The sequence below is a fragment of the Notamacropus eugenii genome, chromosome 5 (assembly GCF_028372415.1).
Source record: "Notamacropus eugenii isolate mMacEug1 chromosome 5, mMacEug1.pri_v2, whole genome shotgun sequence".
Classification (NCBI taxonomy): domain Eukaryota; kingdom Metazoa; phylum Chordata; class Mammalia; order Diprotodontia; family Macropodidae; genus Notamacropus; species Notamacropus eugenii.
The window spans coordinates 437,264,768-437,283,595 of NC_092876.1; the positions used below are offsets into that span (position 1 = coordinate 437,264,768).

At 39.7% G+C, this 18,828-nt stretch overlaps 1 protein-coding gene across 3 annotated transcripts in view; it reads right to left on the reverse strand.

The window, feature by feature from the left end:
- Positions 1-3,945: 3,945 nt before the first annotated feature.
- The window catches only part of SYTL5 (synaptotagmin like 5), a 238,839-nt gene continuing 223,956 nt past the window's right edge, over positions 3,946-18,828 (reverse strand). For all 3 annotated transcript variants that reach the window (XM_072615179.1, XM_072615178.1, XM_072615180.1), the window contains 4 exons: positions 18,341-18,449; positions 12,176-12,311; positions 6,567-6,775; positions 3,946-5,334 (listed from right to left, as the gene is read on the reverse strand). In XM_072615179.1, the coding sequence (XP_072471280.1) occupies positions 5,192-5,334; positions 6,567-6,775; positions 12,176-12,311; positions 18,341-18,449 (597 nt within the window). In that variant the 3' untranslated portion in view covers positions 3,946-5,191. The remainder of the gene's footprint in view (positions 5,335-6,566; positions 6,776-12,175; positions 12,312-18,340; positions 18,450-18,828) is intronic.

An 18,828-nucleotide genomic window follows, 5' to 3' on the forward strand; every position in this document is an offset into this window, starting at 1 on the left:
TTATTTAGATCTTATCCATGAAAAAGTCAGATGTCATGATCTGATCTTACAGTAGTTTACAGAGGGCACAGACAGCCTGGTAGCACAATGGAATGAGTCCTGCCTGGGGAATGAAAGGACCTGGGTTTAAATGCCCCCTCTAATGCTAATTCCCTATGTCACTGTAAACAAGTCACTTCAGTTTCCTCATGTTACACTAGGGATTTGAACCTGATGGCTTCTAGTCTAATTATATACTTTCCGGTAAGCCCAACCAAGGAGTTAGGACAGATAAAAGGACTACGTTCAAAATCTAATTTGTGGGGTGTGGTGGGGTTGATCTGGTCCTGTGATTTCAGTGGTTTAGGAACTTCTGTTAAGGAAATCTTACTCCAGTGCAGATCAGCCACTGCAGCTTGTGGTCTTAAAATATTGTCTCTGTCCCTGAGGGGTTACATATTGTTGTCTGTCTTTCATTCTTGAAGAGGACCATGACATCAGGAAGATGATGATATGACTTGCAAGTGAATTGGATTTAAGTGAGGAAGGGCTGTGCAAGGTCACCAGTCTCGTTTTCTCCTCTGGAGCCATTTGGGTCCAGGGGCAAGATACAGATCAGGATGCTGGAGATAGTCCCTAAATAGGAGTGCTATGTGGAGAGTTTACATGATATGCCCAGGGCCACAGGAATTGTCAGAAGGGGACCTTGATTCCAGTTTTTCCTGACTCCCAGGCTGGCTTTCTCTCCACTACGTCATATTGCCTTTCATATCTAATGTAATGTCCCATCAAAATAGATAATTTCTATTCTTCACATTTGCCAACTTTCTCCAATATTGTTTTTAAATATTTGGCAACTATGTAGACTGCCATAGATCTGAAGATCAATCTGTCAATTACTTTCAAAAAAATAGAGCCCAATAGGAGACACTGAGAGTCATTGGAGTAGCAGAATATCTGTTGGAATCTTGCAATGTTAAAGACAATTTACTTAATCTCCCAGGATTCCACTATCATCCTCTGTAAAATAAGGGGACTGAATTAGATGACTAAAATCTTTCCAAGCTCTGACATATTGTTGCCAGGCCTAGAGGCCTGAGGGCTACCCGAGTCTTACCTTACCTATCACAGGTCTTCGGCTGGCCAAACCGGATAAACGTATGAGAGAAGAGACTTTCCGGAGTCGAACAAGGGTTAGGCTTTATTCAGGGTCTCGGTTACATGTGCGGGGGGAACTCTTCCTTAGGAGGGAGAGAGAAATCTCCCAAGGAGGCAAAGATCTTACAGTGAGAGAATGAAAGCAGAAGTGGAAGTGGGGAGAGAGGGGAGAGAGAAGAGCGAAGAGAGGAAAAGGGAAGAGGCGCCTTCTGTTCTGTAAGGGCCCCTCCCGCGCTAAGAGCGCCTTCAGGCTTTCCTGACCCTAATTAAGCTCTCTGGCCACGTAGTTTGCACCTGAATACCGTGCCTGTTAGATAACAATAGGTGTGCCCAGATCCGGGCCAGTCTCGAGGGCGGGGATGCCTCTCCCATCACATTCTCACGGGAAGAGGCGGAAATACACGAGATAGCTCGGTCTCACTCCTCGATTCCCTGCTGTTTCCTGGGGGGCCTCATGAGAACTCTAAGATTTAGAAGTTCCCACCTTTACCCGCCCGAGACTGTCCACATGGAATTGAGCTTCCACCCCCAACATATTGTGATTCTGGTCCTCCTTTTTCTCCCCTTCTCTAAGGTAAGTCCCTGGAGATTTTCATTTTGTTTGTATTCATAATGCCCAGTACAATGCCTGGTAGTAGGCATTAATACTTTAGTAAAGTAATACGGTAGCAAGATTCCAACACAGATATTCTGCAGCTCCACTGACTCCCAGTGCCTCCTACTGGGCTCTATTTTTTGAAAGTAATTGACAGATTGATCTTCAGATCTATGGTAGTATACATAGTTCCCAAATATATTTAAAGACAATGTTGGAGAAAGCTGACAAATTTTCTTGGCACAGAGAAACCTACTGAGTGATATTTTATAAACATCACAATACAGAAGCATCTCCACTTATGGCTATGGCTCACAAAGCTTTCTTGTGGGCTTAATTTAAGTTTTAATGTTCCCTGCCTACTTGCCACATAGGTATGAGAAAGCAATATTATGCATTTTACAGCAAGTCCTTTTCTATTCCTATGTTCATGCTTAGTCATGTCTGACTTCATGATCTATGTCCATGGAGTTTTCTTGGTGAAGATCTGCTAGAGTGGCTTGCCATTTCATTCTCCAGGAGGTTAAGGCAAACAGAGGTGAAGTGACTTGCCCAAGATCACACAGTTAGTAAGTGTCTGAAGCCAGATTTGAACACAGGTCTTCCTGACTCCAGGCCTAGCTTCCCATCCACTGAGCCATCTAGTTGCCTCCTCCTATCTCTATAGAATGAGATAATTCCATTTGCGTAATTTGAAGTTGTCTACCAACCAGTAGATTCCACCCTATTCTAAAAATTCCAGTAAAAATCTACATAACTTGAATCAAGTCTGAAAGTAGCTTATCTTTATCATTCTTCCTTATGTAGAAATTAATGAATAGATTTCCTTTATTATATTTTCTTTAGCTTTAATGAAGAGGTAGGGAGGTGAACTAATTAGAAAACCCAATAAACAAATTAGGTTGGGCAGGCTGGCATATCTTCCAGATGCAAGAGATATGTCTTTGGAAGATGTTGCTCAGGACATTATTATCTTAAATATTATCAGTTACTTTCTTAAATATATTCTCAATGCTGAGTCAGGAACATGAAGGTTAAATAACTTTTTGGAGTGGGTCTGACAATCATTCTAGCCTTTGCCAAATTAATAACACTATCTTATATGTACAGCATGGACTCTATTTTTTGAAGTACCTCATAGCCATTGGAGTCCAACAAAGGAAGGGTAAGTGTTATTCTCCCCATTATATGGGTAAACAAACCGAGGAAAAAGAAGGATGTGACTTGACTGTCTTGTAGCTGGAAAGAGGTGGGACTAGGACCCTGGTATCTTGACATTTCAGCCAGTTCTTTTTCTGTTGGACAAGCACTGCTTTTGCTGAAGTTGTATCTGGGAAAGGACTTTTTTTCTCGTGATGTCACACACACATGTACACACACATCTTTCATATGTATTAAGATAATCCATGAGTGTTTTTCTTTGGTCCAGACCTCTAAGTTGACCAGAGTAGAGAACTCCTGGTATAAGCATTCCCTTCACAGATGCAGATCAGTAAACTTCTCTATAACTCATAGTTTTGGGACACTGCTTCAATGTCTTGTTGTGGTCACGCTATGACAGCCAGTGGATGTCACAGTCAGGATGGGAAAGCAGGTCTTTGTAACTTCAAGGTCAGGCATCTATGTACTTTCACACACACCTTCTCATCCTCTACTTTTGGCAATAAAATACTTGGCACAAAGGTATCCCTAAGAGAGCTTAGATTCATAGCACTAACCACAGAATAAACAAGGGCTCTGATTAGCTGGTATTCACACAGATTTTTCATTTTCATCCTTTAAGGCTGATCTTTGTTAATGTATTTCCTGCTCTATAAAAATAGATCCCTGTATTTTGCAACTACCATTCCTTCCTAAAATTTTATATCTGTATTCTTTTAATATCCCTATTGCCACAGGGCATAAGAACTCTACGTTACTTCGTGTAAGGCACCTAGGCGGCACAGGGGATAGAGAGCTGGAGAAGACCGAAATCCAAATGGAGCCTTGGATATTTTCTGTGTCCCCCCAGGCAAGTCACTGAACTTCTGTTTGCCTCAGTTTTCTCAGCTGTAAAATGGGGGTAACAATAGCACCTCTCTCCTAGGATTGTTGTGAGGATTGAATGAAATAATATTTGTGAAGTGCTTAGCCCAGTGCCTGGCACATTGTAGGCACTTAATAAATGCGAATTCTCTTCCCCTTCCACCCTTCCCCCAAACCAGACAAATTAATCAATCAACATGTATTTATTGACTATCTACTATGTGTCAGATACAATGTGTAGATGTTGGGAAATGAAGACAAAATGAAATAGTCTCTGCTCTTAAAGAAGCTTGCATGGTGTTGAATGCAAAGGTGACAAGAGGCCGGTGGACATTTCTGAAGATCTGAAGACTCCTGAAGATCTCAACATTCATGTCTTTTTAGAATTCAAACAACTGGACTCACCCACCTACCTCCCTGCTGTATCATTCTCTGATGCCAGTTGGTATAGTGGGAAAAGCTCTGGATTGTCCTTTGTCCCAGAATCCCTGGGTTCTGGTCCCTCCTCTGCCCCTGAATTACTCATCTGTAAGATGGACCAGATGGCCACAGAGGTCACTTTCTGCTCTAAAGTTTCAGAACTCAATGATGTTTAATGCCTGATCAATCCACAATCAGTCTCACAGGATCTGTCCTGGGGGTAATGTCCAAAGATTTAAGAATGCAGAAGGAGGTGGAAAGGGCCATGGCAAATACCTGTGTTTGTTCTGTGGGGCAGAAGAGATAGTAAAGATTCTTTTCATTTAATAAGGAAGTCATTGCTAGAAAATAAATGTATACAAAAGGGCAAAGGTGTCTCGATATCATTTTAGGCTCTTTTGGAGTTAGTATAGATAACAAACCGATTTGTGCCAGGGGTCACTAACAGGTTCATCACAACCTACCAGTCTGACTTTTGGTGTAAGACTTTTAAGGGCTGCCAGCCCTTCTTTTACTTCATGGGAATACCCAGTGGAGAGGGGAAGGTGGTCAACATCTTCTTCCCTAAGTAACCATGCCAGTTAAATTCAGTAGCCTTTGCCTTTCCACCCTCAGGTAATTCTTCTAAGACTTGGGGGAAATCAAGATTAGATCCTCATCAGGAAAAGGTTGGGAACCTCATAGCTACACCCTAGTTTCATATGACCTTTTGTCACTTTCCTTGAATCTCCCAGTGTGGGAAGCCCAAGGATGAGTTGCTCTTCAACAATAAAAGATGAAAAGAAGGCGCTTGATGTTCACACAATAGGATCATGTAAAGGACATTTAGATATATGGGTTGTATAAGTCACACAACAAAAACACCCAAACATGGGTTTCTTTCCTTGTCTCTCCCAATATCCATAAGTGCAAAATGCTAGTGGAACACAAATCAGGCTTGCTATTTTCTGGAGATTAGGAGACCAGAGGCCAGGCTGGCAGTTAGAGACATCTTTAGACAGAATCAGTCTCCTCTTAGGGTCTACGTTTTCCCATGCTAGATCTCAGCATCAATATTCCTTCGACAGACACCCCAGGACTGTTTGCCATCTTCTGCCAGAGGTGCTGTTCTTCACCCTGAGAATCCATCCAATCCACCTCCTTCCCATGACTTATACCTGAAAAATGGAAGAGGGTCAACTTTCACACTGTGCCGATCAGTAACTTATCAGTCATCTAAAGGTCTTATTGCCAGAACAATGGTCTTCTAATTGCTTCTTGCCACTATTTTGCCCACTTGATATAATTTTTAGGGGGAAATAAAGTCTTTCCTTCTAAGGCACTTGTACTGTGTGGTTGTTTGCTCAGCAAGATTTACAATTTGTGTTCTGGATCATCTCTCTAAAAGGACAATGGGCTGTAGAACTGGAAGCTAGGGAAGTTTCTATTCAATACCTGAATATTCTTACTTCTGGCTCTTTTTCTTGACTTTTTGGGCAAGACCTGTATTCTGATTTGGCAGTGACACAGTGAGAAGCCACACAGATAACTCATGAAGATTTCCCCATTTGTGTTCAACTCCATTCCTCTCAAAGAATGATGGCTGGAGAATTAGAGAAGACCTTAAGGACTTATTGAGACCAATACCCTCATTTTATAAATGGGGAGACTGGGCTACTGAGAGGTTAAGTGACTTGTTCAAGGTCACAATAGATAGTATCAGTTGTGGGATTCAAATCCAAGGTCTCTGATTAAAGTCAGCCCTGGGAGATTGTGATCTAACCAGTCATATGTAATCAGTAAGCTGCAGAGGAGACATTCAAACCTAAGTCTAAGTCTAAAATGACTCAATTTAACTCTCTTACTCTTGATACCATACAGCCCTATATATATATATACACACACACACGTACATATATATGTATGTGTGTATATGTATATGCATGTGTGTATATGTATATATGTGTGTGTGTGTGTGTGTATATGTGTGTATATACACATAGAGACAAGGAAGAAATATCTAGCAACTCTCCTAATTCCTTGTGCTCCCCTCCCACCATCCCTATAACTCATCACTACCTGTTCACCTTACCTCTTCTTCAGCACTGATGGAGTCAGTCAGGATCTCCTTGCCATTGTCCTCAGCATGAACATGGGTGGAATCATCCTGGGCCAGTTTCTAGTACATAGTCCCACCTAAACCCTCCACTTACCGCTCCTCTCCCCACATTTTCCCTCTAACTATGCTGACCCAAGGGAACTTTCAACATTAGTGGGCAAAGACAAGATTTTCATTTAGAGGGAGCTTTCTTAAAATCCTGAAAACTACAGAACTGGCAACTATCCCACCATCCTATACCAACTCATGGAGCAGAATAAGGACACTGGCCATTCTTAACCAGTCACTTACCAGTGCCAGAGTTCAATCGAACGCCTCCAAGAAATACGTTACTAGAGAGAGCCTCTTTGTCCCAGACTGTCAATTCTAGGCAAACATTGTTTATCTCTTGGGGATTCAGGCCACTAAACAGGAAAGTATGATTCCACTGGGGGTTAATGTTCTTTTTGATTACGGGGGTTTTGTGCTTGGTGGCTTTGGTGGTATCAGGAAGCAGGTATCTGGGGGAGAAAAAACAAATCACCGAACCCACCAGATGAGAGAAGGTTCCATATGCCTTTAGCCATTTCAAATTCCTATACTTATTGTCATTTTCATGTTTGTTCTGCCCCGCTCTGACTCTGACATAGTCTCTGTCCCCAAATACTTAGTCTAGTTTAGGTTTTAGTTGGCAGAATGGCTTATTTCTTGGGGATGGAGAGGTAGGTAGTAAATGTCCTCTTTTTCCCTTTCCAGCCTTGCTCCCATCCAATCCTTCCATCAAAAATGGAAACAGTGGTGATTGAACTTGTGAGGAAAGTTAGGTTTTATTTTTGGATCTCCAATAAGCTTCACAAAAGAAGTTATGCTCTCTTTCTCTTCTTCTTTTTATTTAAAATCCAAGATTGTTTTTTTTTAATTAGCTTAACTTCTAAGACTAACTAGTTACAGAAAACTTAAGGGTATCTCCTGATAACTGGAAGAATTGTTGACTTCGTTCTCACCAGTGAGGATCAGGGCTGGGAATGGCTTGGTTGGCTCTGGCTGCTACCTCTTTGTGTTGTAATCCAGGTACTACTATTTGTAGTGGTTATTTTATTGGGGGGGGGGGGGCTTTTAAGGGGAGAACATAGTCATAGAAGGATGAAATTAGAGATCTGAGACTAGAATTTAATTGCTGAGATGGTACTTCACCAGTCATATGGCTAATGCTAGAGCTCCAGTAGAAAATCAAAGTATTGAATATCTTTGGGATCACCTGGCTTTTCCTTTGGGCCCACAGCACTTAACTAGCCTCAGAGGACTCAAAAAATTCTAGCCATAATTATCTCCACCATTCAGATCAAATGAAAATATCTGAGGGGGCTAGACCTGGAGAAAAGGACTACAGAAGCATCCTTTATCTCAGAAGATATTTCCTGGAGTAGTAACTGTCAGTCCTCTCTTCCCCTGAAGCTCTTTCATACCAATAATAATTATAAAAAGGTTTAGGCCATAAACTTCTCTCTACTGGCTATTACTTAGTCACATGGCTGGCATAATCCTACCTCATGATCTTCTCCAGCCATCTCAAATTCAAATTGAAATGGATCCCTGAACTCTACATATTGGTTTAGAAAAACCACAAATTAACATCATCTCTGTTTTATTGTGATTTTATTTATTTTGCTAGACATCCCCCAATTGTATTTGAATCTGGTTCTGGCTGCACACGATCATTCTGCAGGCCTTTTGTATTAATTTGGACACCTCCTCCCAACCCAATCCCTAAGATTCAAAAGTCACCATCTCTAAGGCAAAGTCCCATCTCTCTACTACCTGGCCTTATGCTCTTATCTCTGTCCTGTTCAGACTTTCCCTGCAATGCCCTGTCTCCTTTCTTATTAGACTCTCTGAAGCCACCACTGCTTTGCTGTTAAACAAGTTCCACTGTTAGCTGAAACCTGGTTTTCTCCTGAAGATAGCTTAGCTTCTTCTCCAAAACTGAGCATCCATCTTATATTCCCTAACACTCTGAGCCAGGTAGAATAGTGAACATATTCAGCACTCCCCAGTGCTATTTCTAGCTCCTTTTCACCTTGACCAGTCTCTTTTGAAACTTTTTCTATCCACCTATGTAACACCCATAAAATCCTCCTTTCTCTCTCTCTCGAGAGATGTCATCCTCAGTTTTCTTTGTAGTTCAATTCCTGACATAGACTTCTCGTCCCCCAACCCTACTCTTATTCCTGAGAACTTCAATACACATGGGGAAGTCCCTTCAGATACTCTTGCCTCCTGGACTGTCAATGACAATAGCCAGGAGTACCACCTTCACTTCCCCCTCAGCCACACACCAAAATTGTTATACTTTAGACTATGTCTGAAAAAAGTCTTTTGACTTGTAGTGACCTTGCACAAGAATTGCTGGAATAGACGGAGGAAACTTGGCCACACCCAGTGGTTAACTATAAATTACCAAGCTAGTTAGAACTATACTCATTCGAGAAGGTAGTGTAAGTACTACATTCCAGCTCACCCTTGCAGAGCAAAGAGAAGACTAAGCTGTGGCAGAGAAGGGGCATATCTAGGAGAGTCACCATTGTAGGCACCTCAGAACAGATATGGGCTGAGGGAAATCTGCCCCCCCCCCCCGACAAAAAGGCCAGTTCTTTTCCCAGCTGTTTCCCTGGTGCTTTTCTATCTATAGACATTATACTACAAAGCTGCTGCTTCTTTACCTAAATGCTTCCAATAAACTGAATTTAACATCCATCACAAAAAGGTCGAGGGTTAACTCAAGATCGATATAAATGAAAAATTAAGCAGAGGGTCTAACATCTGCCTAAATGTTAGAAATTTTCCTAACTGATGGCTTAGAGTCACTGCAACTAAACTCTCAACTTTTCATTTCAGAATAAAGCCTCTATGGACCATTGAGGGCACTATACATTGATCCCTCGGCTTAAATTGAGTGAATTACTGTAAGAGGGTGTCATGGAATTTTTCTCCGACTGCTTTCTTGGAAGTCTCTGTAATTCTTTGTAAGTCTGCTTACTCCTGGGAGGAATTCTAAGGAAGCGATGAGCCAGACAGTCTGGGGATGGCTTTTACATATTGTCTTCCCATAGTATTTCCCAGAATAAAACAATGGAGAAGGCCCTAGTCTAAGTCACACAGGCTGAGCACACATACTGCATGTTGCCAGAATCAAAAGGTAATTGAGTGTAATAAAAATACATTACACTTAGAAATTCACTCTTTCTCTTCCTCCCAGTAATGAAATGAAATCCCACAGGAATATTCTGCTAGCCCTGAACTCCCTGGAGATGATCACCATTGAAATATATTGCTAACAATTATTTTTGAAAAAAAAGATCCAAATAGATGCAGTAGCCTGTATTAAAGGAAAGTCCTTTATGAGGCAGAAGTCCTAAACATGCACATCTATTATTCTAATGTATATTATATTTATGTGGCGCTTTTTCCCCTTCTTGCTGTCTTTCTTTTCTCAGTCCTATGACTGCATTGGGAAAAGGAGCTCCCAGTGAAGGAAACAAAACTTCTAAAACACTTTCAAAAAAACTTACTAAAACAACTTTTCTGCAATTTATGGTCAACTTATGGTCCAAGGCACTCTCTCTGCTCATCTTGGCATCTCACATAAAGTTGACTTTATTGTCAACTCTTTACACTCCCTCATCCATCCCACATACAGAATCATTTGTCAGATCTCACTATTTCTACCTCCACCACATTTCTTGCATCTGATCCCTTCTTTCCATTCATGTAGCAGATTAACCAATAATCAATAAGCATTTTTTTGCTGTTTGTGTCTGGGTAGATGAAAGGAATTCAAGGCAGAAACAAAAACTGTCTTTTCCCTCACAGACCTTACATCTGAAAGGGGGAGAAAAAACAGCAGTTCCTACAAGTTAGATGCAGAGTGGATGGATGGTAGCTTTACAGAGGTCAGAACTGGCATTTGGGGTAATCAGAAAAGCCCTCATGGAGAGGGTAATGATTATCATGTTTTAAAAGAAGGCAAGAGTTCTAAGAAACAGGTTGGGAGAGAGAGAGTTCCAGGCATGGGGAGCAGACACTGATCATCTCTCTACTAGATCATTGAAATGATCTCCTCATTGTTCTCCCCTACTCCAGTCTATCCTTGATACAATTGCCAAAGTGATTTTCCTCAAGCAAAGATCTGACCATGTTACCTTTTTTCTTAATAGATTCCAGTGGATCCCTATTGCCTCCAGAACAAAATAGAAACCATTCTGTTTGGTTTTTAAAGTCCCTCACAACCTGGTCCCAATCTATCTTTTTCAGTCTTACTGTATTTCTTCCCCTTTTCACGCCCTGTGATCCAGACAAACTGGCTTCTCTCCTTTTCTCACACATGATACTCCATATTGTCTCTTTGCACTGACCATCCGCCATGTCCAGAATGCATTTCTTACACTTGTCTCACAGAATCCCTTCCTTCCTTCACATCCCTTCTCAAGTACAACCTTCTACGTGAAGCCTTTCCCAACCACCCCAACTGCTACTTCCCTCCCTAACCAATCTATATTTATTCTCTTGGTATTTATTCTATAAATACTTTTATAGGTAGTTGTCTACCCCATCAGAATGCAAGCTCCCTAAAAAAAAGGTTGTTTCCATTTTTTAAAAATTTACATCCATAGCAACCAGCATAGTTCCTGGTACGTAGGACCAGATGCTTAATGAATACTTGTTTGTGATGGGAAGGAGAGTTTCCTAGAGATACCCAGAGAAAGTGATTTTCCCAGAACCATATGGCTAGTATGAATCAGAAGAGGGATTTGAACTTGGGTTTTCCTGACTCTCTATCTACTAGACCAAGATGCCTATGATTCTATTAAGGGTTAAGGACTAAACTTGTGATTTCGTTAATATAGGAAATATATATGTATGTACATATATATTTGTTTACACATACACATATACACAATACATAATACACCTCTCTGTGTATATGTATATATATACATACATACACATATGTGTGCATGTGTATATATGTGTATAGGTGATACACACATAAACACACACCCTCTCTCTCTTTCTCTCTCTCTCTCCTAATGTAGGTTAGCATCCTCTCCGTAGTTTATAACCTTGGAGAGCACTGAGAGGTTAAGTGCTTTGCTTACAGAAACTCATTGAAGTATGTGGTATAAACATTATTATGTTCATTTTACAGATGAGGAAACTAAGGTTAAATGATTAAATGATTTTCCCATCTAATTGCCATAGCTAAGATATGATGCAAAGGCCAATGTCATTTCACTATACAGTCAATTAGAAATACTTCAAAGAGGCAGTTAGGTGGTGCAGTGGATAATGTGCTGGGCATGGAATCAGAAAGACCTAAATTTAAATTTAGTGTCACACACATATTAGCTATGTGATCCTGGACAAGCCACTTAAACAATGCCTGCCTCAGTTTCCTCATCTGCAAAACAGGGATAATAGGAGCATCTGTCTCCAAGAGTTGTTGTAAAGATCAAATGGGATATTTGTAAAGTGCTTAGCACAGCTTCTGGCAAGTAGTAGGTATTTTACAAATCAATCCTTCCTTCCTTCCTTCCTGCCAATCTCCTTCAGTTGCATATGCTTTTGGGGGAGGGGAAGAAAGGAGAAGGAACCTATTGATTGATATAGGGAATTCTCAGTGAGAATTAATGCAAATTAGCATCTGTTCTGCAATTTATATACTTAAGAGAATTGCTTTTTGGCACTTAGAGGTCGTACAACAAGCCAGTATCCAGTGACAAGATTTGAATTCAGATCTTCCTGATTCTGAGATCAGCATTCTATTCGCTACTCCCATAGTAAATGTATAGCAACTGTTTACTTAATGATCACCCGAAGTGTGTGTGTGTGTGTGTGTGTGTGTGTATGTGTGTTACACATACCCTTTCACAAAAGTGTCTGAAGTGCCTCCTGACTTCACTGCAGTCAAATTTTTGGCTTCTTTGATCAATACTTCTAATTGTCCTCCAGAGAGAAAAGAAGGCTCTTTCTTCTTTCCCCTTTTCAAGGTCTTCTTTCCTATATCAATCATCGAAAGAAAAGAAAAAGCATTTTTGAAAAAATGCAAAAGAAAATATGCAAAGACACAAATGTAGAATACACACACACACATATTTGTATATGTTTATATATAGACCCTGATCAGTGGGAATAATGAAACCCTCAAAGTGGCTGCATGAATTTAAAATCACACTTTTCAAAATCACAGCTATTTAAAATAAGGTCAGTTGTTCCAATCTGATGGAAACATGCAGATAAAATTCAAAACAGGCAACAACTTCAAGGGATTCGCCATTTGAACTAATTAAGGCTAGCTCTACACATCCATATAGATATAAAGAGACCATCTTTATCCTTGGCAATGATTGCTGCTCCCAGGTTTCCTAAAACCTGTGACTTTTTGTTTGAAGAAAATGGAAACAAAAATATTTCTGTCACTTCATGTAATATTGAGGACCAGAGTCTAGACCTGGAAGAGACCTTAGAAATCCTGCAGTTCAAGCCCCTAGTTTCTTACGTGAGGAAACTGGAGAACACAGAGGTGAAGGGACTTACTCAAGGTAAGTGACTACCCAGGTAGTGGGAAATAAAGCCAGAACTTAAATCCTGCCCTTCCGACTCGATGTCTAGCGGTTTTTCCATTAAATCATACTAACCCTCATACCTGAAAGGGCAAGGATAATCTTAAAATGAAGGTCCAAGGCAGGTAGGAATGGAATTCAAAATATGGGAGAGCAGTTACCATGAGGGATACATCCACTCTGCAGACAAGATAACAGTATGAAAGCATAGAAAATGGGAAAGTCTTTAGAGTTTAGAGGGAAATAACAGTCATCCTCAAATACTCGATAGGTTGTGTCACAAATAGAGCCATCCCACCTTGTTTCAAAGGGCAGAACTGGGATTAATTGCTATGTTCTTTTAAAATAATAATAATAATATTTAAAATAGTTTATTAATTAATATTTAGTAATTAATGATTAAAATAAAATTATTACTTAAAAATAATATTTTCTTTTCCCCCAATTACATCAAACAATTCTCAACATTTTCTGGAATTTTGAAAAAATTCTCTAAATCACTATTGATTAGAGAAAAGCAAATTAGAACAACTCTGAGCTAACACCACACACCTATCAACTGACTAATATAACAAAAAGGAAAATAAAAAAAAATGTTGGCACACTAATGCATTGTGGGTGGAGTTATAAACTGATCCAACCATTCTGGAGAACCAATTGGAACTATGCCCACCTATGCTATAGAACTATTCTGTAAATACTGTGCATACCCTTTGATCTAGCTATGTTCTTAAAGTTCAGATCTGACTATGTCATTACCCTGCTCAATAAATTCCAAATAAATTCTTTCTTCTTGGATCAAATACAATTTTCTCTGACATTTAAAGCCCCTCACAACTTGGCTCCAACCTGACTTTTCAGAAATATACATTACTCCCCATTCAGGCTAAGGATTGACCAAACAGGCTTCCTTGATAATCTTCCTTGATATTCATCCATGAGGAATCTCTCACCTATCCCTGTTCCCTTTGCACAAATCCCTCCTTTTTACTATTGCCTCATTGTCCCACCCCAGTATTACTCTGTATTTACTTCATATGTGTACATATAAATTTTGTACATACTCATATATACATGTTGTTTCTACCCGTAAATTATAAGCTTCTTGAGGGTGGAGACTGTTTTGTTTTTGTCTTTGTACCTCCAGCACTTTTAGAACAATGACTGGTACAAAGGATGTACTTAAGAATTGTTTGCTGATAGGCTGATTAGAAAACTTAATAAGAATCTAGCAATAGGCATTTAGAAATACAATAGCTGGTTATTCAATTCCCCTTCATTGAGCTAGATGGCAAGCAGTCTTTCCCATTTACTGGAGAGTGAGCACCAATATGGCCTATTGCAGGAACCACAGTGAATGAAATGAGATCAAATGCCAGAGTTTCTTATTTCCAATAAATACGGTTTGGTGCCTCCAGGGTCACTAAGGATCTCTTATTGCTATGCACTAGGGTAATAGCAAGGCAGTTAATTTAATGGCAAAGTTTTTCAGGAAGGTTGCTAGTGGCCACAAAAAGGGCTCAAATGCAGCACTTCACTAATTCATTGGAGAAAGTATAAAACAAGAAACACATCCAATCTTCAGGATTACCTCTTTCACGGACAAAGAATTAAGTGGTCATTCATGGACTCTTAAGGCTACCTCTCTTGAAAAGATCTGTTATGCCTAAAGAAACCTATCACAGTGGAGTAAAAGGTGAACCAGGAGAAAGGAGACCTAGGTTCTAGTCTTGGTTTCTCCACTAATCATTTGTGCAATTTTTAGAAAGTTATTTGATCTTAGTTCCTCATTTGTAAAATGAGGAGATTGTAGTAGATTGACTTTAAGGATTGATCTATCTTAAAAATTCTTTGGTTCTTTTTTTTCAGATAAAAGTATTATAGGAATAGAAAAATTCTTTTTTTCTTTAAATTTATTTTTTATTATTAACATTCTTTTTAAAAAATCGAGTTCTAATTTTTCTTTTTCCCTCCAATCCCTTCCTCATTCTTTGAGAAGGCAAGCAATATGATATCACTTGTACCTTTGAAATCATGCAAAACATATTTCCACATTAGCCACATTGCAAAAAAAAGTGAAAAAAATACACTTCAATTTGCACTCAGAGTTCATCAGCTATCTCTCTGGAGGTAGATCGGGAATGTCACGGATCACTATATTGATCAGAGTAGCTAACTCTTTCACAGTTGATTATCATTACAATATTGCTGTTACTGTATATGATGGTCTCCTGGTAATGCTCACTTTACATTACATTAATTCATATAGGTCTTGCCATGTTTTTCGGAAACCATCCCCATTGTCACTTCTTAGAGCACAACAGTATTCCATCGCAATCATATACCATAACTTGTTCAGCCATTGCATAGATGGGCATCCCTTCAATTTCCAATTCTTTGCCACCACAAAAAGAGCTGCTATAAATCATTTGTACACATAGGTCCTTTTTCTTGTTCTTTGATCTCTTTGTGATACAGACCTAATACTGGTATGACCAAGTCAAAGTATCTGAATCCCTGACCATGTCTGGGCTGAAAGCTCCTGAAGGTGTTACACCTTCAGCTGCATGTACTCTGGGCCAGCCCCAACCCTAGCCCTCTACTATGGACCTCCTACTTGCATTGGACTGGAAAAAATATCTCACCTCAACCTTTTATTGGCTACATTGCTCCAGAATTTGATTTGTCATGCTATTTTAAAATCGTTTGGAGAGGAATGTTGGGAGAGTTCAGATTGATTACTACCTCTCCTCTGCTATCTTGGTTCCCAAACAAACAAATCCTTGAAGTGCTATCTAGTTTAATGTCCAGCTGTCAAGAGTATGAGAATTAGTCTTCTTATGCTCAATCAACCAACCAATCAATAAACACTTATTAAATACCTTCTCTGTGCTGGCACTGTGTTAAGTGCTGGGGGTACAAAAGGAGGCAAAAATCAGTTCTTTCTCAGCTTCTCCCTATGTAATTTTGAATTATGTTATAATCAACTGAAATTGCCCTCTGTAAACTTACCAATGATTATATATAGATGATTTCTCAGTACTCATCCTTTTTTGTAACCTCTTTATAGCATTTGGCATGGTTGACTATCTCCTCTGTCTAGACACTCTCATCTTTCTTTCTTTTTGTGAGACTGCTCTCTACTGGGTCTCCTCTCTAATTCCTCCTCATTCTCTTTTGGTGGATCATCTTATGGATCCCATTCCCTAGGCATGATGAATTTCATGGCTCTGTCCTTGGTCCTCTTCTCTTTCTATATTCCCTCTTCGTGATCTCATCAGGTCCTATCTCATCAAATCTCATCAGATTTTTATAATTAGTTCCAGTCTCTCTCCTGAACTCTAGTACTGCATCATCAACTGTCTAATGGATATTTCCAAATGAATGTCTATTAGGTGTCTCAGATTCAACATATCTAAAACAGAACTCAATATTTGCCCTTTCATTCTTCCTTTTTTTCTTACTTTTCCTATTTCTGTTGAAGGCATGACCATCCTATCCAATCACCCAGGTGCACAAACTTAGTTATCCTGAATCTTTCTCTCATCCTCACAGTTGCCATATAATTAGTTGCTATCTGATTTTACAACCTCTTGTATACATCTCTTTTACTTGGTGACCATTCTATTTAAGATCTTCATTATTTCTCACCTTGACAACATCCTCCTAATTGGATACTAAGCCTCCAACCTGTCCTCTTGCTGGTACCTCTAACTGATCCTCCTCACAGCTTCTGAACTGATATTCCTGAAGTGCAGACCTGATCAAGTCAATTTCCTATTCAAGAATCTCCAAGGGCTAATTTTTGCTTCTAGGATAATGTATAAACTCCTCTGACTTTTAAAGACCTTTCTCCAAAATACCTTTCCAGGTGGACAGCACATTACTCTAAAACCACTATACATTCCAGCATAATTCGCTTGCTTGTATGACACTGTCCTGTCTCCATGCAGATTCTGTCTCTAATGCTTGGAATGTACCCTTCTCACCTCTGTATAATCCCTAGCTTCTTTCAGATTTTAGCTCAAGTTTCACCTCCTACAGGATGTCTACGTAGATCTCCCCAAATGCTAGTGTTCTACAAGAAACTGTTTTGTTCATTTTTTCTATTTAATTTATCTACATGCATGCTGTTTTCTGTCAATAGGATATAAGTTCCTAGCAGAACCCTGTGCCTACCAAGTGACTGGCCCAGAGTAAATGCTTAATAAGTACTTATTGAATGACCTTCAGAATGAATTTATCTTCACAAAAGGGAATTCTGTTACTTTTCCTGATAGATCATTCTAGTGTTTTATCTTCAGTAAAATTTTAATCATCTCTGGTACTTCCCTATCACCTCCAGAATCAAATACAACATCCTGTTTGGCTTTCAAAGCCCTTTATAATCTTTCCCCTTATTACCTTCCCATTTTTGAAAAGCTTACCCGTATCTACTTGTGATCCAGAGACACTGGCCCCCCCCTGCTGCTCCTCACAGCAAACACTCCATCTTGATCCCACTCATTCCTCATACCTGGGATGGTCTTCTTCACCTTAGTCTCCTGGTTTCCCTGCTTCCTTCAAATCCCAGTTAAAATCTACTCTGCAAGTAGGGTTTCCTGATCCCTCTTGATGCTAGTGCTCCCCTTTGCTGAATATCTCCAATTAGCCCTGCATATATCTTGTTTGTACATAGGAGTGGGGGAAGGGAACAAGCATTTATTAAATGCCTATTATATTCCTGACCCTGTGCTAATTGTTTATACAACTATCAATCATCTCCTTTGAGATAGCTGTTTGCAACAAGATGCTAGTTCCCCTTTTAGACTATGAGTCCCTTGAGATCTGTAACTGTCTTTTGCCTTTCTATATATCTCCAAAATTTAGCATAGTTCTTGGCACGTAGTAGGCATTTATTAAGTGTCTACTATGTGCCAAAAATTACACTAAGTGCTTATGGAGTGATTGGTAACCAAGAACCATCTCTAAGGTTGCCACCTGAAGCAAATTAGTGAAGTCAGGGGTGAAAACTGGATGCCTGCAAGTACTTTAACAGGGTTGTGGTTGTGCAAAGTGAACCAGCAATCAGGAGGCCTAGGTTCTAGTCTTGAATTCACTTAATCTTGTATATAACTTCGTGTTGATGTTCCTTGGCACCCACTGAGCATCCCTGAGTCACTGGCATGATCCAGATTAGATGGTCACTGAAGTTTCCTAGACTGAGGTCCATGATTATTTGTTATAACTCAAGAATGAATGTGACAAAAATTCACTATCACATTTTTTAAAAGGTCAAACAAGGTAAAGGTCTTTTTCCCATAACAATTAACTCTCCTAACTCTCCTCTGCAAATAAATATAGTCACTTTATTATCTTGACACTTTATCTGAATGATGCAGAAAGCATTTGGAATAATTCTTGAAATTTATCCTTAAGCTTTCAGAAAACAGCATACCTAGTGAATACAGCCAAATTTGATCTTACCTGAAAGCTGTTCCAGTGGGAGCATTAGATTGTTCTCAGGGGGAATGTAGCGTAAGACCACAGTCAGCTCTCCTTTGTACTGAAGACCTATATCTGGTGCAAACTCCGTCTGACACAGAAAGAGAAGGAATTCAGGGTTTCTCAGTTCCAGTTTTCAGCTCGTTATCTTACACGGGATAACTGTGATATGTTTGCTTTGACTAAGATATTGTTGATTCCCCCTGCTATGTGAGTGGCATCTATTTTACATGAGTCAGGCTGGTTTCTTTTTAAAGTGGCAAGACAGTCATCCTTGGGACTTGAATGGTCTGGAGGATTAGGAATTGAGCCATTGGAATGGTGTCCTGGTCACCTGAGGCATAAAAACCCAACCTATGAGGAGATGGGGGTTCTTAGGCATGTAGAATTCCCACTACTCTGAGAGTCAGTATAACTCTCCAAGTAGGCTTTTTTTTTTTTTTCTGTGATAGGTGCAGAACAAAGAAGAA